At 48.3% G+C, this 25,541-nt stretch overlaps 1 protein-coding gene and 1 non-coding gene across 2 annotated transcripts; both read right to left on the bottom strand.

The window, feature by feature from the left end:
* Positions 1-547: 547 nt before the first annotated feature.
* Positions 548-24,518, bottom strand: LOC129344520 (Na(+)/citrate cotransporter-like). The gene is made up of 12 exons (XM_055001230.1): positions 24,387-24,518; positions 19,583-19,711; positions 18,839-18,975; positions 17,505-17,719; positions 14,831-14,999; positions 14,613-14,735; positions 13,227-13,439; positions 12,417-12,535; positions 11,723-11,841; positions 6,697-6,858; positions 4,995-5,132; positions 548-3,965 (listed from the first exon to the last, which is right to left on the bottom strand). Exons 1-12 carry the CDS (start codon positions 24,492-24,494, stop codon positions 3,840-3,842), a joined length of 1,758 nt encoding a protein of 585 aa, XP_054857205.1. The 5' UTR covers positions 24,495-24,518; the 3' UTR covers positions 548-3,839.
* Positions 14,189-14,260, bottom strand: TRNAA-GGC (transfer RNA alanine (anticodon GGC)). Its single transcript has one exon. It is a non-coding gene; the product is annotated as a tRNA-Ala (tRNA).
* Positions 24,519-25,541: the final 1,023 nt, after the last annotated feature.

Raw genomic sequence — 25,541 nt, 5'->3', positions numbered from 1 at the left:
TTGCCAGCTCCAGGTTGGGAAATTCCTGGAGATTGGGGGGGGTGGAGCCTGGAGAGAGTGGGGTGTGGGGAGGGACCTCAACAAGGCATAATGCCCTAGAATCCACTCTCCAAAGCAGCCATTTTCTCCAGGGGAACGGATCTCGTTGCCTGGAGATCTGCTGTAATTCCGGGAGATCTCCAGGCACCACCTGGAGAGGTTGACAACGCTATTTCCCACGGGGCGAATGGCAGCGGATAGGGAAAGGTGACTGTTTGGGCACGTTAAAGACAACGGGAATCCTGCCCGTGTTTGCCCCACCTTTGACCCCATCTTCCAAATGGAGAGTGAACTTTTGTCCTCTGGCACAAGTTGGGCTTGGAATGCAGGCTCTCCCAGAATCTGGGCAGGGGCACTGGTGTGTTGTTTCCAGCTGCGGCACTGGCTGTTGCTCTTTGGAGAACGTGGTAGGGAAGGCATCTTCTTGCAGGAGTGTTCGTAGATCGCTTCCCCTGCTCTTGTGTAGCCTTTACAGGCACGTGCACGCAAGCTGAATCGGAAAAGAAAAGCCGTGCAATACCTCTTTTATTACAGACCCAACCAAAGTAACACAAAACAGTATGCAAGCTTTCAAGGTCTCCAGAACTCATCCGACTGGGTGTTTGAACAAAACAGGGTGGTGGTGGTGGTGGTGGTAGTGGTGGAGAGATGTCTCAGGGACAGAGGGCCTCATTCAACTAAGTTGGAAACCTCACATGAAACATCACGTTGCTGAGAGCTTCCTGGTCTCTAGAAAAGCACCCATGAATGCCCCACAGTGGTCAACCAGAGGGCATTATGTAGACGCAGGTGCAGTGTCAACAGTGCATGACCATACCCTTCCCCTCCCACAACAGCCTAAGCCCCTGGTCGTGGCCAAACCAACCCACCTCTCTCTCTCTCTCTGCTACCGAGAGCCCTGCCAAAGTAGGCAGATCTCTATCCACATTTCCCCCCTGCCCTTCCTCCAAGGAACTCAGGGCGGCATACCTGGTTCTTCCTTCTCCACTTTATCCTCACAACCACCCTGTGAGGTAGATTAGGCTGAGAGTGACAGGTCCAAGGCCGCCTAGAATGCTTCATGACTGAACTTGGGTTTCCCGCTTCCTAGTCTAACCTCTACATGATCCTGGCCAAATCAGACCAGAAAGTATGTTCTGTCTCTATGTTTATTCCCGGATTCTGAATCCAAATCCTTCCTCACACCCCAATGTTGGCTCTCATTGGTGGTAGCTACCACTGGGGACTTGGCTGGCAGCACCTCCTCCAAAAGAGCTACAATCCCTGTGTTTTGTTTTGGAGCCCGAACACAAGAGAAAGCACTCTGCACCCACCCGTGCGGATGACACGCCCGGGAATCCCCTCCCTTATGTAGAAAGGGTGTTATATCCCTCAGTTTCTGCAAGGGGCTAATGGGAAGAGAGGGCTCAGAGAACAGCAGTGAGCAGATGACACCTTATCGTCATACTAATCCTAATATGGAAAGTCATAATTTGAATACCACACCTCGATCACAAGGTTGCTGTACAGGAATTCGAAGAACAAACCAAGCCTATATACTCTAAAAAGGGCACATGGCTTTTAGGAAAGGGGAAGCCACTCAGAAGGAAAGAACTTTTGGGGATCCTGGTAAATAAGCTCACCCGGTGCAACTGCCAGAAATGGCTACCCTAGACAATGTTGTGGCCGGGCACTAGGATCCCCCCCCTGATCCTGAACAGCCCATTGGGTTTAATGGATCAGATCGCACATTCCCATCTCTTCCTGTTTGCGTCTTCCCAGCTTTGTCCCCTCTGCCCTCTCCCGCATCATTTCCAGCCTGACTTGATGGCTCTTGTCTCTCTGCTCATGCGCCTCTGCTAAGAACCACATAGAAGGCGTTCCATCATTAACTTCATCATGTGCTCCAGACAGGGGTGTTGCCCTCCTGGAAAGAGGTGGGCCACGCTTGCCGTAGGTCGTCAACTGTGACGTTTGGGCAGTGGCCACCTTTTATTTCCCAGCTAGGGGAAGCTCCCAGGTCAAATATCAGGTGCTGATTGCACAGAAGGGCGATGCTTGATTCATTGGTTTTCACTAGATTTTACTAACGTAAGCCCCATCTGAATGCTAGTCTAGGCACCACCTCCCTCTTGACCTGTGACTCAATCTGAACCTTGCTCAGCTGCGGCAAAAAAACAAAACAGCAAAGAACAAAAAAAATCTAGCTCAGGTGGACTGGTAAAATTCAGCAGTTGCCTCACAAAATTCATTCTTGCTCACTTCACCCATTCATCTCATTTTTACTCCACCCTTCCTCGAAGGATCACGGAGTGCTGCTCACAGTTCTCCTTTTCTCCGTGTTATCCTCACAACAACCCTGTGAGGTGGGTTAGGCTGAAAGAGACAGTGACTGACCCAAGGATCCCCAGAGAGAGTTATGGTGAAGTAGGGATTTGAACTCAGATCTCCAGACACCAACACCATAACCACCCCACACTGACTTTTCAAAAGTGACATACAAAAGGAATTTTTAAAAAATATATATATTTAAAATCTATTTTCTCCTGTAGTGATTTTGGAAAAGGAAAGTTTGGAAGCATGAAGGTTTAATGCCCAGAAATCCATCTTAGTCCCTCCACCCCAAGCAGAGGCCTGTCACTCAAAGGAGGAATCTCCGCTCTTCTCCGTGAAGGTCTAGTTCTCTTTTCCTTTGCTTTTTTATTAAGAAATTATACCTGCCACTTCCTTCAAATGGTTTGGCCAATGAGTGCAAAGACCCTGGGATAACATGGCTTTTAGGTTTTTGTAAAATGAATTTTGATAGCTTAACTCAAAATTCCTTCAAACATACTGGAACACTCGTATTTAGGTGCTGAACCTAAAACTCTTGGAAGAACCTTGCTGGACCCACCTAGTCCAACATCCTTTTTCTCATTGTGGTCAACCGGATGTCCAAGAAGGGGCCCAGAGGCCCAGATGTCCCACTGTTGTCCTCCACCAGCAACCTGAATTCGATCTGTTCTGTATATATTTACTCTATCACCTGAGTACCCTCGGGCCTCTTCATCCAAAGATTAGAGCTGTGGGGCAACTGTATGTAAGGATTTGTTTTTTAAATCTTTCACGGCTTATTTCTGAAAGCTGACCTAGGGAGTGTCCCAAACACCCATAGTCCCACGTGTTGGCTTCCCCACTATCAGCCTTTGAATGCCCTTTACTTCCTGCAGAACGGGTTCCTCTGGGAACCCTGGCTGATGCATTAGCTAACATGACCCACGTCTAACACAAAAGGAAGCCAGATCCTCTTGCCAAATATTTGTCCCTTGCATTCGTGGAAGAGCCTTTCTCAGCAGGTTGACTGGCTGCACCCGGTCTCGGATTAGTCCGCGTAGACTGCCGAACCCATCTGAGCAATGGTTAACGTGCCAGGCTGGAGAAGGAGTTAATCAGCTCCAGAATTCTACAGATGTTGTCTTAATGATTTCAAGTTCCGTCAAACTAGTTACCGTTTTCCTCTCTTTTTGAACACTGCAGATTCTTTTCCCACTGTTCTTAGTGTTAAAATAAAAAAGACACCCGTATTCTTTTCCTGATTGGTTGGAAAACATAGTTGGGCTTCTTCTGGTCACAGGAGATGCCAACATGTTTCCTCAGAGGTCTGTCAGCAAAGCAGCACATGTGGCTTAGGCTCAGGTAGAATAACCTCCAGCGGGTCTGCCACAATGGGAAACAGGTGCCCACCCCAAAGGGTAGACAAAGGGCTTCAGAAAAGGCTCAGGGCAATAAGGCAAAGGGGCAAGAAGTTCCACTGCCGTAAGTTGATCCAGTCTTGGTCTTCGTTACCCCATTGTGGCATTTGCCCAGGATGGAAACGTGTCCAGGTGGAACATAGCCCGGCCCCAGCTGTTAATGGCCAGAGTTATGCACAGAACTCCAATGATGTTCATCATAACTCCAGTCTTTGCCTGGAGAAAGAGAAAACAAGGAAACAACATGACAATTCTGTGTGCACCTGCTGCACCCCAAGTCACCGAGCAAACCTTTGAGGGAAGGGAAAATCGGCATGACAGATGGCAACAGCTGGGAGAAAAGCACGGGTCAGTATGGCTGCCCTAGAGTTTGATGTATAAATCCTTCCTCTACTCTTTACCTTTTCTGAGAAGCTTTGAAGGACAGATTGGGCCACTCAACTTGCAAGATGAACTCTCGGTCCTGGCCGTGGAATTGACTGGTGGAACCAGCATCAGACCTGATCTTCTTGCATGAATCAACAGCTACGAGACCCTTCCTGGCAGTCTGCTCACTTAACCTACTTGTACTTGACTGCAGAAGTTCTGGCAAAAATAGGCATCTGAGACACTGAGCCCCCAATTGGACCCCTCTGCCCCCTTAGCCTCCCAGACTTCTGCCCACAGACCCCATTGCCTCTCCACCATCCTCCCATTCTTTCCAGCCAAGGGCACACAGCCCCTCCTGTCTCTTGGCCCTATGCAAGTTTTCCATTGACAAACCCTCCTTTTAAACAGGCCAGGTCTGCATGAGAAATCTGTATTTCAAAAGGGGAGCATCTCCTAGTGGGCTATAACATGGAGAGGGTGTCACCGCTGAGCCCCTCCGCCTGACTTCTTGCACTACTCTGGAGGAAAGACCTCTCAGCTGCTGCTCTTGCAGATCTGCAGGAGCAGCACTTGCCAAGGAGTCTCTCTTCCAGAATGGCTCCAAAAGGATGATTCAAAAAGCAAACCATTCCCTTGCGAAAATAAGGAAAATTCCAAAATCCATTGTGTGTTTTGGTGGTGGTTTTTGGGTTTTTTTTTGCAAATGCTTGTATTCTTTTTGCTCTCTTCTGCAAGTCACTGGATTGCAGGGGTATAGATTATTTTTGACAACTGGGTGAGAAGGAGGACACTGTCAAATGAAATGCCTTTTCAGCCAGCGGAGGGCATTGCCCAGGATAAGAAGAAAGGTTTCGCAACAACAAACCACCAGCTTACCATGTCCGAGACGCGGAGGTGGCCGTATGAAAAGACGATGGCATTCGGAGGGGTGGCCACTGGAAGCATGAAGGCAAAGGAAGAACTGAGTGTGCAAGGGATCATGATGTAGAGAGGGTTGATTTCAATTGACTGGGACTGAAAGAGAGAGGAAGAAATTAAAACCCTGAACTTTCACATTGATCATGTTTTCCTCGCATTCTCCCTAGATCTGAAAGATCTGGTGTGCATTACGAGTTCCGTGCTGGAAACTTAATTCCAAACCCTGATTTGGATCGGAGCCACAGTATACAGGGAGACGGAGCTTAAACCTCCACCCTCCAATGCCAGTATCCTGATCTAAAGTGGCCACATGAAACCACTGTTTGCCCCGTTGACCTACGTGTAGCCCATCAGTACAAGTTTCCCCAAGAGGACAAACAGCGGCTCCCTGTGGCTATTTCAGGTCAGGAAAACAGCACATAGGAGCTTTAAGCATCCTCTCCCCAGGTGCTGCAGTCCCAATCTGAATCAGGCCCCTGCACACCTGGGGATTGAATTTCCAGCAGGGAACTCACAATGCACATTGATCATGCAGACCCCCGGACAACACAAGGGTTGATTCCGCACACGTTGGATAATGCACTTCCAATCCTCTTTAGAGATCATTTGGAACTGAATTTTTCGTGTGTGAAACAAAAAATCCACTTCAAAACGATTGCTAACGTACATTGAAAGTGCATTATCCAATGTGTGCGGAATCAGCCAAGGAAAACATAACCTGTAGTTAGTGTTTTGAGTTTGAAAGATGTGGTAAATAGCCCTCAAAGCCACAGCCTGCTCAGTCCCCTTGCAAAGGCACTTTTGGGGGTTTCAAAAAGCCATTTAGATCTTGACAGAAGCACATCTGCAATGTGAACAGTGGAGGTCGGGAGAGCTGACCACAGTCTACTCATTATTTTTAGGGCCCTGTGGCTGAGGCTGGAATCCAGGAGCCAAGGTTTTCGGAGAGCGTTGCACTAGGAAACCCTGGTTCAGATCAGCATTCCAATATGAGGCTAACTGAGCCATCCGGGGCCAGTTCCTCCCTCTGCCACCCTGGGTGATTGTGAGGATAAAATGCAGGAGAAGAGAGTAACAAATGTCACCCTCCACTCCTGAGAAGAAATACAGGATTAAATGATGGGAGAAGTTGGACGCACGTGGACCTGCCTTATACTAAATCAGCCCATCAAGGGTCAGTATTGTCTACTCAGACTGGCAGTAGCTCTCCAAGTCTTTCCCATCACCTACCGGTTGATCCTTTTAACTGGAAATGCTGGGGACTGAACCTGGGACCCACTGCATGCCAAGCAGATGCTCCGCCACTGAGCCATGGCCCTATGGTTGGGTTGTTCATGTTCTTTAGCTTTATGGGTTTACCACTGCCACAGTGGAAACATAGAACAATCTTCCAAGTTCCTTAAAGAACCACTCTCAGTAGGCATGAACTGCAGCCACTGCTGCAGCTGTTGTACATCTGCTCCTGGTTCTTCTTCCCAGAATCCCAAGTAAGCAGACGGCCGCTCTTCCAAATTAACTATATAATCAAGAGAGTGCTTGTTGCTACAACTGTGAGCTGCCCTGGAGCCCCCAGTGGATAAAAGACACTACAAACCAACAACCATCCTCCCCCCACCCACCCCGCCAATGCCATTGCAAAAAAAGTTTTGTTTTGTTTTACCAAAGATGCAAAAACAGGCAAGAAGAGGGTTGCTGTGGCCACGTTGCTGGTGCATTCGGTGAAGACAGCAATGACAAGAGAGAGGATGATGGAAATGGACCAAGGAGGGATTGTGTGCAGTGGAGTCATCTGGTTCCCCAGCCATTTGGACAGCCCTGAAGCCTGGAGAAAAAGGATGAGAGTCAGACACCACACTGCTGGAAGCAACACAAGCCCTCCAAAGCCGCAACGACAACTGGTGAACAGACTGGTTATTTGCCCTGTCCTTCCATGATCAGACGTAGCCCACCTTTATCTAGTATAATATTCTCCTTGCCCAGGGGTCATTTCGTAGAAAAAGAGCAGGAGGAACTCATTAGCATAACTCATTAGCATATGCCACGCCTCTTGCCATCACCGGAAGTGTGTCATTAGTATAACTGATTTGCATATGCCACACCCCGACATCACCTATTCTGGCTATTTTGGACCCAATCCTTGCCATTCAGGGCCGAAATTGGGCCCAAAATGGCAAAAAGGGGCTGAAAATGGCCAAAAAGGGGCCCAAAATGGTCAGGATTGGGCTGCTGACGATCCACCACCTGTCAGAGGCCTGATCCGGGCCGTTTTGGCCTCAATCCAGGCCGAAACAGGCCCAAAATGGCCGACAGTCAGGTGGGCGGGGCTACCTGACATGTGACCTCTTTGGCGAACTGCCGGAACTGCGTTCCTGTGCGTTCCCCCTCAAAATGAGCCCTGCTCCTGCCAATCCTCCAAGAGTAGAAAAGGGGGAGGGAAGGCAGCAAAAACCATACTAAACAATTATGGAAAACTTTTTATATATGCTGGTAATAGTGTAATGTAAATACAAAATAAATTGCTTGTACAAAAATTAATTCCTCCAATTATTAGTCAAATGAACATATGTTGCAAGATAAATACAAGGTCAGAGACCAAAAGAATGCAATAAATACAATGAAAAGGATGCAATAAATACAATAAATGTCAATTAATAATAAGGATACAATAAATACAATGAATGTCAATTAGTAATGTGCAAGGTACCAGGACCAATAGCCAATGAACTCAAAAGTAAGTTGGTTTAGAACACAATGTATACAGAAGAACCATGACGGTCAAAATAAATGTCCATATGTGGGTGGTACACTGGAAGGCTGAAGGTTCTGATGCAAACGCCAACGGGATTATGCCATTTTCCCCGTTTCACAATTCATTGCTTCCTCAGGGCATTAATCAGGTTCCACGCACAAAAGAAAAACTAGTCACACTCCAGTACCAAACCAACATGTCAAATCACAGCCACAATGGGAAGGGTCCGGCAGCACAATGGCTGTGGCTGTGATTTGACATGTTGGTTTGGTACTGGAGTGTGACTAGTTTTTCTTTTGTGCATGGAACCTGATTAACGCCCTGAGGAAGCAATGAATTGTGAAACGGGGAAAATGGCATAATCCCGTTGGCGTTTGCATCAGAACCTTCAGCCTTCCAGTGTACCACCCACATATGGACATTTATTTTGACCATCATGGTTCTTCTGTATACATTGTGTTCTAAACCAACTTACTTTTGAGTTCATTGGCTATTGGTCCTGGTACCTTGCACATTACTAATTGACATTCGTTGTATTTATTGTATCCTTATTATTAATTGACATTTATTGTATTTATTGCATCCTTTTCATTGTATTTATTGCATTCTTTTGGTCTCTGACCTTGTATTTATCTTGCAACATATGTTCATTTGACTAATAATTGGAGGAATTAATTTTTGTACAAGCAATTTATTTTGTATTTACATTACACTATTACCAGCATATATAAAAAGTTTTCCATAATTGTTTAGTATGGTTTCGCTGCCTTCCCTCCCCCTTTTCTTACCTCGGTCTAGTGGGAAGAGCATACCCCCGTCTTTTTTCGAATCCTCCAAGAGTGGCATACTTTGTTCTATCTTTCTCCATTTTCTTCTCACAGCAGGCTACAGGAATAAGATGCTACCTTGTCCTATATGAGCTACGCCGTCATCACAAGGGACAACTCGATTCTTCTCTTGAATTAAAAACATCTAAGCATCAGCTCCAAGGAAAACAATCAATCCCAAGTTGTTCCAGAAGGGGTACAAAAAGACCTTGGCCAATGTTTGATTTGTTCCAGCAAGTAAAAATGCTGTCGAGGAAGAGTGTGGGAAGGAGTACACAAAGGGGTTATATGATTAATAAAGGGTTTAAGGTTTAGAGGAGAGAGAGGCTCTCTGGCTCCTGGGAGGAGTCTGGAAAAGAACAGCATGGTGGTGGTGTAAGAAAGCAGCTGGAATGGTTACTGTTAGCGCTTGTAGGCCCAAGATGTATAACCAGGGTTTGGGGGGGGGGTTGTGATAGTGCTCCCAGTACTGTTTACTGGCACCTTTGTTGGGGGGATATCCCAAGTCCGAGGGGGGGGGGGGCCGTGGAATTGGCAGAAATCAATGCAACTTATATATGAGTACCAACAGAAAAACACTTTGTATAACAAAAACACCAAATTTCTTCGTAAGAGGCTGGGATCAGTTCTTCGGGGGACCTGGAGGAACTTTTAAAGTTTCCTTCATGTCGCTTCTGTCTAGTACATTATTATCTTACTCTTCTTCCAAGGAGTTCGTGGCAGCCTACATTGTTCTCCTTTCCCCAAGTTACCCTCACAACAGCCCTGTGAGGTAGGCGAGGCCAAGAAGGAATGAATAGCCCATGGTCAGCCAGCAAGCTTTATGACAGCGGGGATTTGAGTCTCCCAGCTGCCAGCTCCTGGTTGAGAAATCCCTGGATATTTTGAGGGTGGAGCCTAGGGAGGGCAAAGTTTAGGGAGGGTTGGAATCTACCCTCCAACCGAGAGGTTGGCAACTCTACAGGTCTGACACTAACTGCTGCATTATGCAGCGGGAGGAGAAAGAAAGGGGAAGGGATATTACCTCCTGCTATGCTGTGGGTGGACACAGAATACTGAGATGGATGGACCTTGGTCGGATCAAGCCAGGCTCTATTTAATGGGTAATTAACAGAGGTTAGAGTTTCCTGCATTGCCTAGGCTTCCTCCAGACTGATACCGCTCCCCCTTTTAACCTATTAACTACACACACACTTGCCCGTAGGTTTCAAAGATTCCATTTTAACTCCGTACATCAGACACCGCATTTGGCATGGACAACAGGAAATAAGGGCTATAAATCAGGACTGACACTCAATGTTCTTTTTGTTGGGTGGGCGGGTGAGATTCTGAAAGACGGCGACTTGCCCAGTGAGATAATATTTATAAAAGAAAAACTAGCACTCGAGAAAAGGAAGCTGGGCCAAGTTTGCAATGCTCAAAGGGTACGATCCAGCAGCAAGATGTTCTTGTCGCAGTCTCACACAGCTCCCATTCATATCAGAGGTGCTTGTGCAGGAGAACATTTTGCTGAATTGTACCTTCCCATTTTGGATCGGGAAGTTCACTGTCAATTCCCGGGAGAGGACTGCGAGAGGCACACTCGTGCTCCCTGCTCCCCATCAGCAATTTGAAACACACCGGGCTGTCTGTGTGCCGCTCGCTCAGCATCCCACTGGTGCCAAACAGCCTTTGGCAAGGCAGTGACGGGGCCACCCTGCACAGAATCCTCTTTGTCTGAGCTCAGTCTTCCTTCGCTTAAGCAAAGGGCCTTTAGGAAGGACAAGAGGTGTCTGTTGGAGGACGCAAGGCACTGTCCCAACTGAATGGCCCGGTGTTTTCGTTTTAAACCTGCGATTTAAAAGCCTCCTTAGATCAACCACAGCAAATAACCAACCCGAGGGCACAGCCTCACTATCAAGAAGAGGAGATTTCAAATTGGGTCAAGTTCTCTTTCTCCTGATGCCATCAGAATGCAAACTGCAGCTGCTTACGTACTGAGCACAAGTACCTCGGTTTGGTGCCAAGAGGGGGGAGGGAACTTCCCAAAAGCCTGCAATGCCACACACGGGCAACACTGAATGAATCGCTCCTAGAATCTGCCAAGGCTTGAGAAACTGAACACGCAATCGTGTCCTACAAGGACTTTGCTGAGCATTCTCTATCCCCCACCCCCTACCATTTCCCCAACAGGGAACGCCACTGGTTTTTTCAGTTTAGACTGAGCTCAGGAATTTGACCGTGCCTCTGAAAGTACCCAGCTCTCATGTGCCCTCCCAGGTTTCCAGGGAATGTAGATGGATGGGGTCACACCCAGCACATCCAAGATGGAGATGAAGCAATGCTAGGATCCTAGGCAGCCTCTGCTTGGTTCCAGAACCAACTCTGGCCTTACCCAAGATTACAAAACACCATGATTTCTTAACAGTCATCCAAGTCCAAGACAAACTGTTCCTGGACAATGAGAAATCTCATTTCTTTTCAAGGATTGCCCAGAAAATAGGGCAGAAAGAATCTGATGGGAAGATTTTTTAAAAAATCATTTTCAGTTATTTCCAAAAGGAGAGGTGATGGGGTACAGACTTGCCTGATATCTGGATTTGGCAAGCTTGTCCACCGTTTCAGAAGTGTGAGGATGGGCTCAGTTAGTAACAAGTGGAAGTATTTTGCACATACCTAAAGACACTAGTTTTGTTTTCCTGCCTTGGGTGGAAACACCTGAGTCCTCCTGGCTCAGATTAAACACTTAAGGGAACTACCCTCTTAAAGTCCTCATGAGGAGCCTTTTCACTCGAGGAAAATGCTCGGCATGACGGATCACTGTCTCCCAGCTCTACTTACTATCAACAGCACGGTTCCCTTTGGGTGCCTGGAATGGGCTCTCCTCTCAGCTTCCCCAGAATAATTTAGCTATCGCAGGCCTATGTAAAGGTGAAGGATTTGCTTAAAGTCATCCTGCAAGATACTCCAACCTTACTCCAGTGATTTCACTCCCATGTGGCGAGACATGTGGGTAGCCCACAGCCCCTTTCCTAAATTGTGCCGTCAAAGTCCTGTCTTTCATAAAACCAGGTTGCTTGGGCAGCCAGCCAGCCTCCTGCAAATATGAGAACAGCACCGCCAAGACATACTTCACTCCCGTGGGCCAGGGCGAAGCCTCCCCCTAGCAGCAACACGATACTCCAGGGCATCTTCTTCTGTACCACCTTCCAGTTCAGCAATGGGGCTGGGAGAAACGGCTCCTTCAGCACTGCAGAAAGAAGTCAGTGATTATAACGTGGGTCTGTGGCGACACAAGTGTAACAGTGTAAGGCCCCAAAGTGGCTTTTATATTTTTAGAAGTGCCTAAGGAAAGTTTGAAAGAGAGAGCACACAAAATGGTCCGTGAGGAGCTTGAGCAGAAGATGTTCCAGGTAGCTGCGTTGGTCCGCAACAAAATGCCAACTCCTGACCCATGCCATAACTTTTATTAAGCTCAACTAAAATGACAACAAAGTGTGCAGACTTTCAGATTCTCCAGCAGGTGTCTGCCCTAGAATGAAATGCCAACGGGGATGGAGATCAAGATGGGGGATGTGGAAGGCATCCTCGTGGAACCGTCTCTATGTGGGTACCCATTCTAGTCGTTGAGCTATATAGAATGAAATTGAGCCTCCAATCTCAAAAGGTCCAAAACCAGCTCATTGAGAGCTGCCTCCCTTCTACTGGGCCTCAGTTTAACCACTGAGTGCCCCAACAGCCCAGAGTGGAAACAGTTGATGTCCTCTGAAGACTAGCCTCGAACTCTGAGTCTTGTAATTAACTGCAGAAATCTCCAACCTTTACCTTCTTTCGCCTCTTCTAGATCACAGCTTCTTTGACTGCCAAAACATCTGGGCTTGGCACTGGGCACGATAAACAGCAGCACGGCAACGAAGATAGCCACTGTGGCATCTGTCACATATCTGGAATAGGTGGTTGGGGGGGGGGGGGTTGATAAAACAAAAAGAGGAATTAGCAGACTTGCACTTTGTTCTCCCACCGCACAGCCAGAACAGTGACAGGCCGGATCATGCGGAAGGAACAAGTATATCGAGGCCCACTATGTTGTGCTTTTCTTTGACCATTTTGGATTTCCTATAGCCCTGGGACAAAATGGTCTCTCTGTGATAGAAGCGTCTTGCTCCCAGGCCTACTGCATGAAAGATGGAGATATTTCATTTTTTTGTCCACTGAGAGACCGAAATTACATTTCAAGTTACGGCACATATAAATATCTGGGCCTGCCTCCAAGCAGGATGACATACAATTACCACATTGCCCAGGCAGATTTGAACCCAGATCTCACACCCTTCTGACTCGTTAACCACGACTCCGGGCCATCTATCCATTCCTGCTGCTCAGGCTAGAGTCGGTCCATGTTGACACATGCTTGGCTTCTGGTCAGCTGCTCTTCCCCAGCTGCTCTGCGGATTGCACCAGGCTTGTGGCAAGCAATTTGCTTCTAGTGCTCACCGAGAACACAAAGCCACAAAGTTTAGGTTGACCTTGCCATGTACCCCTTGGGTACAATCTGGGCAGGGATCAGAAATGTCCCAACATGAACTGAGTGGTTGCCTGACTCAGACAGGAGAAGCAGCTGCAAAATACACTCACTCCGTGTCTTTATTGAAGGCGATGGTGGCCCAGCCTGGCACAAAGCCGGGATCTCTCGTAAACCAGAGGATGACCAACAACGTGAAGAGCAGGAGCACGTTGAACTCCGCAAAGGAGATGGGGCCTAGCTTGCTGTGCTCAGCCTTCAACACGTTGAGGGCAGCCTTCTCCTTCTCGGTCCGTTGAGTTCCGCAGCCCCAGGTCTTCCTAAAACTGGAAAGAGAAGAGACGGGATGACCAGTCAGTGATTGGCTATCTTGGAGGCAACCAGACAGAGGACTCAAGAATGAAACCAAGAGCATTGAGCAACGGGAGGCTGGAGAAACTCTTTTCAGAACATAGGATGAGCTTAACAGGAGAGCTGTGCACAAACTCCCAAGGGCCTGTGGATGTTCCAAGTCAATTGGTCTCGACTGAACCAAACAATAAAGCCCGAGGCACTAAATAGCTGAAGACCAGGAAAACGCAGTCGGAAAAAGATGCCTGTCTAATGCACGGGAGGGCCTGCCTAGCAGCCAGGATCGTGCAGCAGCAGAGCTGGACGAGAGGGCAAGGCAAGGACCACGGGAGGGGCAAAGCTGCAGGTGTGACAGGGCGGCAGCAGGACTGGAGACTGCGAAGGCGATGGCTGTGCGGAATACCGGGCTAGTGGGATCTCAGCTGGAGAGCTGAATCAAAAGGAAAGTGGTTTTCAGCAGTTGGCTCTCCCTCTTTTCCTATCACCATATTTACTGCCCCCAGGGAAGATTTTTCCTCCAGGTCCAGTGTTACTAAATCAAAGAAAATGCTAGTTTTGAAAGCTATATTTGGAAACCAAGTCACATGGAGAAAGGAAGCTGCCAGATACAGAATCGTTAGACGATTGGTCCAGCAAAGTCAGTATTATCTTCTCAGATGGGCAGCAGCTCTCCAGGGTGTCTGGTAGACATCTTTCACATCCTCTGCTACTTCATTCTTTAAACCAGAGATGCCGGGGATTGAACCTGGGACCTTCTGCATGCCAAGCAGATGCTCTACCACTGAGCCACAGCCCTTCCCCAAGTCTGTTTCAGATCCAAGACTCCCCACTGCATGAGGACCAATTTCCCAAATAAGGTTAAGCGTACAACTTGATCAAAAGTGTCCCTACATCCAAGGCCACTTTTATCTGCCGGCTTCGCATCAGCGGTTGGTGAGCCAATTTACCCTTCCTCCTCTTCCAGTAAATTTGGCTCATGGAAATCAATTACCCTGAAAAACTTGGGGACTTTGTATGTTCAAAATTCCGCATAGGCAGTGACTTGGCTTTGTTTGTGTTAGGACCAGTATTGGCAAAGTCGGAATTCTATAAACATGAAATACTATGTATTTATTTATTCATTCATTCATTCAAAGGCAGAGTCTTACTTGAATCCCATGAAGGAAAACTGGAGCCAGAACCAAGCCAATATCAACATCAGGAGCATGTTGGGGAAAGCAAAGCCAAACCAAGAGGCAAAGTTCAAGATGTCGCCATTATCAGGGAACAATCTGGTAACAACAACAACAAAAAAAGGGTTTCTCCGCTGAGTTGGTTCACAAGGTCACTTCTGGATCACACAAGGGAAAGGTTAGAGGGGACTTACTGGTTCATCTGGCCTTTGAGAACCAGATTCGGCCCCGTCCCGGTCAGAGTTGCCGTCCCGCCAATGCTTGCGGCGTAGCACACGCACAGCGTCATCCCCTTATTGATCAATTTCTTTGTTCGCTCATCTTCCTCTTTGGTGTGGTCATGAAGGTACCCATTGCCTATGACTGAGAAGCAAAAAAATACTGCTTAGCCTCTTGCAAAATTGTGTGCGTGTACGTAAAATAAGAACTCGAGATCTGATTTGTGGGGTCACAAGAGAGCCTTTTATAATGCTGTCCTGTTGCAGAGTTATTCCAATGGGCTTAGGTTGAAGTACAGGGTAGGATTTCTCAGTGATTCCAGTACGCCGCTTTCAATGGCAACCAGATAGATGTCCCTGGAAGCAAAACATGGAACGAGAGCCAAGTTCCGTGGTCTGTCCACAGCATTTGAGCTTCATGCCATGGGAGCTAGAATGGGGCTGGTGCTTTTGTATGTTGGATGAACACCCCAATCCTACACCAATGTGGGGCTTTCACAAGTGAAGACAAGATGGGAATGTTTGTTGCCTTGAGGTTTAGATGTTGTTTCGCTTTGAGTTATTGTTTAGTAATTCTTATAATGATTATTATATTACTAGTAACAAAGCCCGTTGTGGGGCTCTAGAAAGGGCAGGGCAGGCAGGGCAGGCATTGCTGCCTCTGCTGTGCCCAGATTTGGTTGGGGGGAGGGCAAGGCAGCTGGGCCTGGCATTGCCTCCTCCCCAGCGCTACAATGGGGGTGGCGGGCTCCTGCGACTGGCAGCAGCCCATTCCAACCCTGATGGCACCGGATCGGGCTGCTGCAGGCAGGAAGTGCCACCGGGGGGGGGGTGGCGCCAGGTGCCCTGGTGGCTGCTGCGCCTGCCAATGTGCCCAGTGCAGCCCTGTTTAGGTGAGCCCGCCTGCCCCTCCAGAGGGTGCCACAGCAGCTGTCTTGCCACCGTGACTCCTTCCAGAGGGGCACGCAGGCTCACCCAGCCATTCTGCCGCCACGGCTCCCTCTGGAGGGATGAGTGGGCTCGCCTGGCCATTTTGCGGGGCTGCACCTTCCGGAGGCCTCATTGGCCCTGACACACTTTTTACCCTACTGCTCCCGTGCAGGCGCACTAGGATAAAAATGCGTCATCTGGAACACGCTGTCTCAATTATATAGATAGATTATTTTATGTTTTTATTCACTGCAAAGCCAAGAACCACCAAGGATCATTGGGAAAGGATTCACTCCCCCTCCTGGCACACATGTTTAAAGAGAGAGAAAAGGAAGGTAGGGGAGAAAGAACTCATTGATCAGACCGATAAGCCTTTCTAGGAATTCATAATTGCTCACTTTTACCCTTTGTTTAACTAGGAAACATAGCAAGCACTCTCTTATTTGCCCCAGAAGATGCATGAAAGGAGCCAAGAAGCTAAAGCCTAACCCTAGCTCTAAGGCCCTGAAGAAAGAGCTGGTGGTCTGTAGCCACTTTCCTCCCAAAGGACAACAGTGACTTTTTGCCCAACTTTGGCATTCATTCTGATGAAACCCTCAGTGCAGGGCATCAAGCAGGCCTTCAGCCATCCCATAATAGGATTGGCATTTGCCAGCATTGTTGATCCTGACACTGATAGCGGTTTTCAGATCTGACTATCGATAAAATGAGCACAGGCCTATTGTTGTGTGACCATTTCATCGAGGGCAGGAGAGAAGCAGCTTTATAAAAAAGAAGCTCCCCCCCTCCCCCGCACTTCACTTTCTGCTCAGAAGCAAATCTAGTTTAATGTAGTGGGGCTTACACCTCCTAAAAGGTGAAGAAGGTTACAGCCAAAGAAATTGAGCATTTCTAGCCTTTTTCTCCTCTCAGGGAGAACCAAAGGCCTTGGAGTTTTAATTGGATCCAACTGCGTTACAGCACTCAGACTCGGGTCAAGTAGCACCTTAGAGACCAACTAGATTTCAGGTGGAAATATACATTACTAAGTACTTAGGGAAGTTCAAGTCAACTTCATTTCATGTGTCCCCCCTCCAAATTTCCATGCACTCACTCGCACAGTCACACTTCAATTTGTTCCATGTGAATACATTCATGCGGGTCGGTATCAGTTCCTCCTCAACTGCTAAAAGTATCCCAGTTTCCCCCACATCCATTCATTGAAACACAGATCTTGACACTTTCTCCCACGAGAACAAGAGCCGAATTGGTGCTTAGAGAGAACTCTTGTTAGAGAGAACTTAGAGAGAACTCTTGGGAGAACTCTTGTGCTCCCAAGAGAACAAGAGCCGAATTGGTGCTTAGCCCCCTGGAATCACTTGTAGATGCAATCACACAAAGGGAGCTCCCATGGAAGCGGCATTCACATGAGCCGAGCAAGAACAGCCTGCACATGAACTGAGGGCTACACATACAATCCTGCACTTGAGTGTCCCTAGGTGCTTAGTAACATGTATTTCTACCCTTCGTCTGCAAAGGGAGCCTTGACTCTCGAACGCTCACACCCTGGAAATCTAGTTGGCCTCTAAGGTGCTACTGGACCCGATTCTTGCTCTTCTGCTATACACCACCTGAAGCACTCAGACTGTATCTGCACCATGTGAATCCTCAAGAAACTTTGGAACTATCTTTGGGGTGAGGAACAAGCAAATCTGTCCTCAGTAGAGGGGGCTTTGTTTACCTTGCATGGGTACCACGGCCACAGTGGTTTTCTTTTCTGGTTCACTGCTTGGGTTGATGTGTGCCACAGTGGGCTCCGGGAATGTTGCGTCCTGCTCAGAGCTGTTCATCTGATCTAGAACCGCCTGTACGATGGGTACCATCATAGCCGTCGTTGCCGTGTTGCTGATCCACATGGACAGGAAAGCCGTCACCCCCATGAAGCCAAACATCAAGCTGAAATGAGGGCACACAGAGGCTATGAGAAAACTGCTAGACCCAAATGTTCGATTGGTCACCGGTGCTGAATGAGATGGGTCCTCAAAGAGCTGTGCATTTTTTAAAAAATCTTCTTAAACCACAAATATCTGATTTAACTCAGGCTAGTGACTTTTATGGACTTCTTTGCAACAATGGCCTTTAGGTTTCTTTCCTGCACTGGACTTGGGCACGATAAAGCTGGCTGGAAGGAAGAGAGGTGGTTTGTGTGCAATGGATTTCCTACAAGATGTGCAGGGGCTTGGGTGGAAAAGAAAAAAGCCCAGCTGCTGATTCCTGCAACATGCATGATGGCAGAGCTGACTATGATCTGACTGCTGCCACCAGGCCATCACACCTAGGACTGATTTTCAGGCTCTGGAGATGATGGAATTGCGAAGCATTAAAAGAGGCAAGTGTCTCCTGGAGCATGTAAGGACAAGCATGTTGTAAAATATGGCCAACATTTTCCACACAAAACTTGGGGCAGTTTTGATGCTGTTGAGAACCAGGTCTTTTCTGCACTTCCTCATAGCTCTGTGATGCATTTGGGCCCCCCTCAGCTTTTCCCTGGCTTTTCTTGGATATTTTCCAAACCTGCCTTGCTGTGAAGTTTTGGGAAAGGCCAAAGAAAAGCCTAGATGGCTGCTGCCAAGGTGAGAAAGTCCAGATTTTCTTGGTCCCATCCACATAGCAGCCATTTTCTCATGCGAGAAAACGCAATCTTCCGTGTTTTTAGCGCGATGTTCTGCGTCGTTGTGAGTGAAGGTAAGCAGTGTGAAAAGGGATATGGACTATCCCTATGTTAATTACCAGTCAAAAAATCCATGAAAATCCCCCCCTTTTGTAGGGAACAGAATGGCCACCATAGGAAAATGGCTGCCATGTGGCATTGGTAACCACAGCAATAATGGTGCTTCCTGATAAAAGTGTCACCGTGTGGAACAGCCCTCTATTCCACTCTGACCACAACCAGTCCCTCCACACATCTAGGACACAACAGGTGGGCCTTTCCCATCCAGCAGGCTTGTGTCACAAACTAAGCACAAGCCCATCTTTGACTGGGGACCCCAACTGGAGGAGAGAAGAGTCCCTTACAGAGCAGGTTTCACGCCGACAGTCAGCAGCACCCTCAGCGCAATCCGTTTGTGAAGGTTCCAGTGCTCCACCGCCACAGCCACAATCAGACCCCCGACAAAAAGCATGTTTGTATCCTTCAGGTACTGCATACACACCTGTGGAGGGAGGGAGGCCAGGTTAGCATGTGAGAGGGTCTTCACACTGCCAAGTCCCTTGGGATTGTGGGGCCGCATCTCCCCCCCTGCATTCCTCGTTCTGCCTTCTTTTTAAATTTAGGACTTCTCACCCCTCACGGAGCCCATCAAGAGTCCTTTCCTCCCCTGCTCTCTCAGAGCCAAGCTACATGTGATGCCTGACACAGGTTGGACACTTGTCAGCTTCCCTCAAGTTTTGATGGGAAATGTAGGCATCCTGGTCTTGCAGCTGTAATGGAGAGCCAAGCTGTAAAACCAGGACACCTACATTTCCCATCAAAACTTGAGGGAAGCTGACAAGTGTTCAACCTGTGTAAGGCATCACTTGTAGCTTGGCTCTCAGACAACCTCCTAGCTTTACTTCTGACTAGTGTTGGTCTGATTTAACAACAACGTTCAATTTATATACCACCCTTCAGGACAACTTAACACCCACTCAGAGCGGTCTATGTTATTATTATCTAAATGGGATTGCTGTTCTCAGTGGATTAAAAAAAGGAGAAGCTAAAAATGCCACAGGGGTTCTGGAGGCTGGTGCAGTGTATCTCCCACTGCCTTCGTTCCTTACCTTTTTGGATTCCAGGATGCCGAACATCGGAAACAAGACAGCAGGCAGCAGCGCCGTGACTGCCAAAGGGATTACCTCTGTGCACCAATACGCAGCCATAATAATGATGACGTAGCCACATCGGGCCTCCTGCCAGACAAGAGGAAGGGGGCATTTAGACAGAGAGACAGTAGTGTAGTGGCTAGAGTATCCGGCCAGAATCTTATACATAGATTCAGGTTTAAATCTTCATGCTGCTTGGAAGCTCTTTGGCCAGCCATACACTCTCAGCCTAACCCATCTCATTGGATGGTTGTGAGAATAAAATGTGGAAGGGAGAACCATGTACACTGCATTGAGCTCCTTGGAAAAAGGAAAGGATAAGATATGGCATTAAAAAACAGGCACAAATCTGCAGAACTTTGAATCCTTTTTGAATCAGTGAAGAAGATCCACAAATCCACTTAGCCCATGCCAAGGCTCAAAAACATGGTCTTCTGTCCCAGGAAGAACTTGAGGGTTGTCAACTATGACTTTTCAGGCAAAGAATTTCAGAACACTCTGTTTCTTTAAATGTACATAGATCCAGAGGAGTTAGCCGTGTTAGTCTGTAGTAGCAAAATAAAAAAGAGTCCAGTAGCACCTTTGGGACTGACCAACTTTGTTGTAGTGTAAGCTTTCGAGAATCACAGTTCTCTCTCAGTGCATCTGACGAAGAGAACTGTGATTCTCGAAGGCTTATGCTACAATAAAATTGGTTAGTCTTAAAGGTGCTACTGGACTCTTTTTTAAATGTACACTGAGAGTAGCAGTAAGAAGGTATTGCTCTACCTTAGGGTTGCCAGCATCCAGGTGGTGGCTGATCTCCTGGAATTACAACGGATCTCCAGGTCACACAGATCAGTCTCCCTGGAGAAAATGGCTGCTTTGTAGGGAGAACTCTATGGAATTAGACCATGCTGAGATCCTTTCCCTCCTCAAACCTCGCCTTCTCCAGGCTTCATCCTCCAAATCTCCAGGAATTTCCCAACTTGGAGCTGGCAACCCTACTCTACCTTGCAATGATATGCACAGTGCTCCAACTGTCTCTATTTACCAGGTACAGTTTCCCGATTCTTTGGAATTCATCTTTGGCTTTCTTTCCTTGTTAAAGATACTGTGCTACTCTCCTCCCATTCCCCACACACTGTTGCTGCTGTGGGTCCACAAAATGTTGGATGTGTTGGCACTGCCGTTATTTTACAGAAAATGCAAACAGATCCAACGTACAGGGTTCCTTAAAAGGGACAGTGTTATGGTCAGTTTAGTAGCACACCTTCTTTTGCAGCCAGTACAGGATAAACGATTGCAGAATAAATGCCATACAGCGAGCAGAAGAGAGAAAGCCCTCAACAATATGCAATTGGGAGGTGGAGGAGAGCACATGGGCCGATCCTTGGTATGAGGACGGGTGTGTTCAGTGCACAAAAGTGTTCCTCTTTGCACCTGTGATGTGGAGCACATCCTACCTCTGACTAGGTGCCATCAGCATGCATTTCTACTTGACCACAATGAAAGCTGCCATAACTCAGACTTTTCGGAATAAGATTGCATAAACACACTGGATTAGACTGAGACATCTTGATAGACTGGAATTCGTCAGGTCAATTTTCTTGTGGGGAGACACTGGCAATTAACTGGTTGTAAATAGTACGTCGGGGCTCTTTGGCGTAAATGCTTCTTAATTGGCTTGTGCCCCAAATGACTGTTTTTCAGGCCTTGCTCTACCGAAACCAATGGCTTCTCTCCCTCCTCCATCATCACTTTCTCCAAGAACAAACAAGTAACTTTTACAAAAGCACTGGAACGTGGAAGGAGGTATTTACAGTGAGATTTTTTTTGGATGCTCATTATCAACAGAAAAAAATTACTTGCAGGCAACTCAAAGGCAACTCCATCTCCTTCTTGAGATGGAGAAACTGGACAGATCCAAGATAAAGTTGCCAACTTTTAAACTGGTGCCTACAGTTGTCCCTTTAATATCATGCGAGTAGCCATGTTGGTCTCTAATAGAAGAGCAACATTTGGGTCTAGTAACACCTTAAAGACCAACTAGATTTCCAGGGAATGAGCTTTTGAGAGTCGGAGCTCCTCTTGAAAAGAGGTCTTTAAGGTGTTACTAGACCCAAATTTTGCTCCTTTAATATTAGCTTGACTTGCAGAAAAATACAGGGTTTTTTTTTTTACCTTCATTTCATGAAAAGCTTCACTTGCCTATTTCTACATGTTAAGTTGGCAACCGTAATCCCAGATTCCCTTTGGTGTCTAGAACTGGTGTCCTCAACCTGTGGGCACTTTTGGTATTTTGAGAGCAGAGAGTAGGTGCTACAGCAAAATGGTCGCCATGGGGTGGGTAGAACCAATCCCAAGATGGCTGCTGTGGGGGCTGGGTCCAATCACAAAATGTTGAAGAGTTCCACAAAATGTTAGGAATATTCTCTTATTGTGGAATCGGTTGTTCCCTCCAGACACAAAAGTGGCACCTCCTGGGCTTTTCTGAAGCACATCTAGCTGCAGTGAAGTAGAGGAAAGCCAAGATGGGTGCTTTGTTTTGGGAAAGGAATGTGCATTTCCTAGAGGTTATCACACCTCACAAAAGATTTTCTTTCCCAGTTTCCCACCTGTTCCACTGCACCAGGGATTCCATCGGGATAAACTCGGGGCCTGGTTCTAAACCCACCCAAGCCTGGACTGATAACTGAGGAAAAGGCCAAGATGGATCACTTCCTATGTGAACGAGACTGAAGTTTATTCAGGGGGTTGAGAAATCAGACTTCTGAGGGAAATCTTCACTGATAACAAGCATATGTGGGATTTGAGGTTTCAAATTGTGTATGCCAACCTTTCCTAGCAAGGTTTATCACATATAAGTACTGCACTCTGCTCCAACTTTGTTACACACAAGACCCATCAAACCATTGGAATAACCCTTTTTTTACACAGTTACGCAGACAGTGGAATGTAACCAAACACCTGAATACAGGTCTTTAATGCACGTTCCTGCTCAAGTAATTAAACAACCCGTTGTTATGAACTGAACGAACTTCAACTGTCAAAATCTTAACTCCTCCTTTCCCAGCACTCAGCTAAGACAGGTTGTTTCAGAGCAGAGTTTGCTTTGGCGCTTGTGTTACTGGGGGTAATTTTTCACTGCTCTGCCTGTTGCAAAATGCTTTCGGGCAGAAGCAAGAGGGCAACGGGAAACACCATGGTGCCCACGGGCACTATATTGGGGGTTGCTAGTGTAGAGCTTTACAGTGCAATTCTAGATTGTATGTCAGGTCTCAGTGAAGAAAACCAGAGGAATTTGTGGCAACCTGGCTCCCACATCAGCTAAACAGATATGTATTTACTTCATTTATACTCTGCCTTTCCCCCAGATGGGAACCCAAAGTGGCGTACATTGTTTTCCTTGCATCCATTTTATCCACACAACAACCCTGTGAGATAGGCTACACTGAGACCTGTGTGACTGACCCATGATCCCCCAGCAAGCTTCCATGGTAGAGTGAGAATCTGAACCTAAGTCTCCCAGATTCTAGTCTGACACTCTAACCACCACACCACACTGGCTTTCTATGACATCAGATATGTCTCATGATTTATTTTCATTATGTCAAAAAGATATGGCATCCAACCTTTAGCAAAGGATGTCTGATCAGATCTCCTGACACGTTTCTTTAAAAGCAACTAGATTTGATCAGATCAGCAATACTACTGCGTTTAACTTCCCCCTCCTGTGGCCTTTTCCATCCCAGTAAAGTTGCAGCTAGCTCTGCTGGAGGGGGGTCGGAATAAACACAACTGTATATAAACCATGCTCCACCCCCCCCCCCAGTTCCACTTTCCTAACACTAGTTCTGATGTGGAGAATTTGCCCTCGTTCATCGACCACTGTAATTTAAGGACAACCAAGCTGAGACTTTACTGCACGAACTGGAACACCGATGACACAATATTTAGGGCTTTGCTTAACTTTCTCTTCCAAAATCACATTAATGGATGGGATGGATTCCCTCTCCCTCCCCCTCTCCTCCCCTGGGGTTCTCTGACTTCCACCCACAGATGGGGGGCACCCCAGAGTGCTTGCAGCAAACAAGTTTCTTTGCCATGAAGTATTTAGATGCAGACAGCACAACAAGGTGGGAGCAATGCAGGATGCTCTTCTTGGAAGTGACGTCTGTAACAGAGGGACCACTGAGGCAGGCCAAGGCTGAAACCCAGAGAGGTGACCCGGGAAAGTCCATGTAGTCCAACCACATGCCTCTAGGAAAGCTCCCAGCGGCCCACCAAGGCTGTGGGTATCCCCACCACTACCAGTCCCCCTGGTAATCGGGAAGGTAGACTGCCTTTAGATATGGAGGCTCGTTTTAGTCACTACTGCCTTCCACAGACCAGCCAATAGCGGGCGGCTGTCTCTCCACTCCCTCCCTCTATTAACTAGGGCCAATACTTTATATAGAGGGCTCTAGAGAAGAGAATCTGAACGGAGCCGGGGAAAGCATTGCAACCCTCTCCTGCTTCGTTTGCTCGATGCTGAAAGCGGAGGTGGTGGGGCAGGGTAGATGCCCCCTTCCGCGGCTCTCCCCCTCCCTGGGCAAGGCTGGCATCGCCCTTCGCTCCCCTCCCGCGGGGCACAAGAGCCGGCCGCCTGCTTCGGCTGTTGGCCCGTTCCTGTGACCACTAGGCAGGGAAACCCGGGGGGGGGGAGACGGCGGCCCAAGAGAAACCCCGAGGGCAGCTTCGAGAGGGGTCTCGCCGCGGCGCCTCCGGAGCTCGGACCTACCGGGGTGGGCACGAGCAGTGGGAGCGGCAGGAAGGCGAGGGGCGCGCCCAGCAGGATGAGGCAGTTTTTGCAGCGCAGCAGCGGGCGCAGCAGCGAGGCGGGCGCCATGGCCGGAGCAGGAGCGGCTGGCCGGCAGAGGGAGGCAGGCTAGCCGGCCGGCCGGCGCGGGGAAGCTTTTAAATGGGGCCGCCTTTGCGCCACTCCCCGTCGAGCAGAGCGCCGGCCTCTCTCCTCCTCCAGCCAGCCAGCCAGCCCGGGCCAGGGGCGCCGGAGGGGCATCCCGCAGGCAACGGGCATGCGCCGCTTCCCGGACTCCGGCCCGGCTGAGAGCTTCTGCGCGCGTGCAGAGTGCCCTTCCCCGCCCGGCCGTACAGCAGGATGGTAAAGTTTGGGTGGACCTTCCCGTTCGAGGGGGAGCGGAGGGTTGCCAGGTCTGGGCTGGGAAATTCGGGAGAGGGGTCTGGGGAGGGGAGGGAGCTCAGCGGGGTACATAGGGTTGCCAGCCTCCAGGTGGTGCCTGGAGAGCTGCAATTACAGCTCATCTCCAGACCATACAGATCAGTTCCTCTGGAGAAAATGGCTGCTGGGAGGGTGGACTCTTATGGCATCAAACCCTACGGATGGCCCTCACCTCCCCAAACCCTGCCTTCTTCAGGTTCCACCCTAAAATCTCCAGGAGTTTCCCAACTCAGAGGTGGCAACCCTTCAATACCCTACAGCCCACCTTGCAAAGCAGCTATTTTCTCACCTCTGTTGCCTGGGGGTGAGTGGTAATTCCAGGAGATCTCCAGCCACCACTTGGAGGTGGTTAAGTGGGTAGCCATGTTGGTCTTTAGTATAACAGGAGTTTGAGTCCAGTGGCACCTTAGAGACCAGCAACATTTTCAAGGTGTAAGCTTTCAAGAGTCAGAGGCCCCTTCTCCAACTGTCTCAAAAGCTTACACTCTGAAAATCTTGTTGGTCTCTATGGTGCCACTGAGTTCAAATCCTGCTGTTTGCCTGGAGGTTGACAACTCGGGTGGGTGGTTGGTTGGCTGTTTATGCCCACAATGGCCTTAGCGGCAGAACATGTTCCTAGCAGGATGGTGCACGAAGGGACCGGTCCAATCTCCTTTGCATCGTCCAGGTCAGCCTCGGTACCACAGAGAACCTTGC

This window comes from Eublepharis macularius, chromosome 17, assembly GCF_028583425.1.
Source record: "Eublepharis macularius isolate TG4126 chromosome 17, MPM_Emac_v1.0, whole genome shotgun sequence".
NCBI lineage: Eukaryota > Metazoa > Chordata > Lepidosauria > Squamata > Eublepharidae > Eublepharis > Eublepharis macularius.
This window is presented reverse-complemented; position numbering and strand designations above follow the sequence as displayed.

Bases quoted from the DNA above. Each gene is read 5' to 3' on its own strand.
- LOC129344520 (XM_055001230.1), bottom strand. From the start codon at position 24,494: ATGGCGCCCGCCTCGCTGCTGCGCCCGCTGCTGCGCTGCAAAAACTGC. The intron at 11,842-12,416 runs GTAAAGGTTGGA...TTCTTTCTGCAG, and splicing joins TCTAGAAGAGGCGAAAGAAG to TGCTGAAGGAGCCGTTTCTC. The intron at 6,859-11,722 runs GTATGTCTTGGC...CTTTTTCTCCAG, and splicing joins CCCTGGCCCACGGGAGTGAA to GCTTCAGGGCTGTCCAAATG.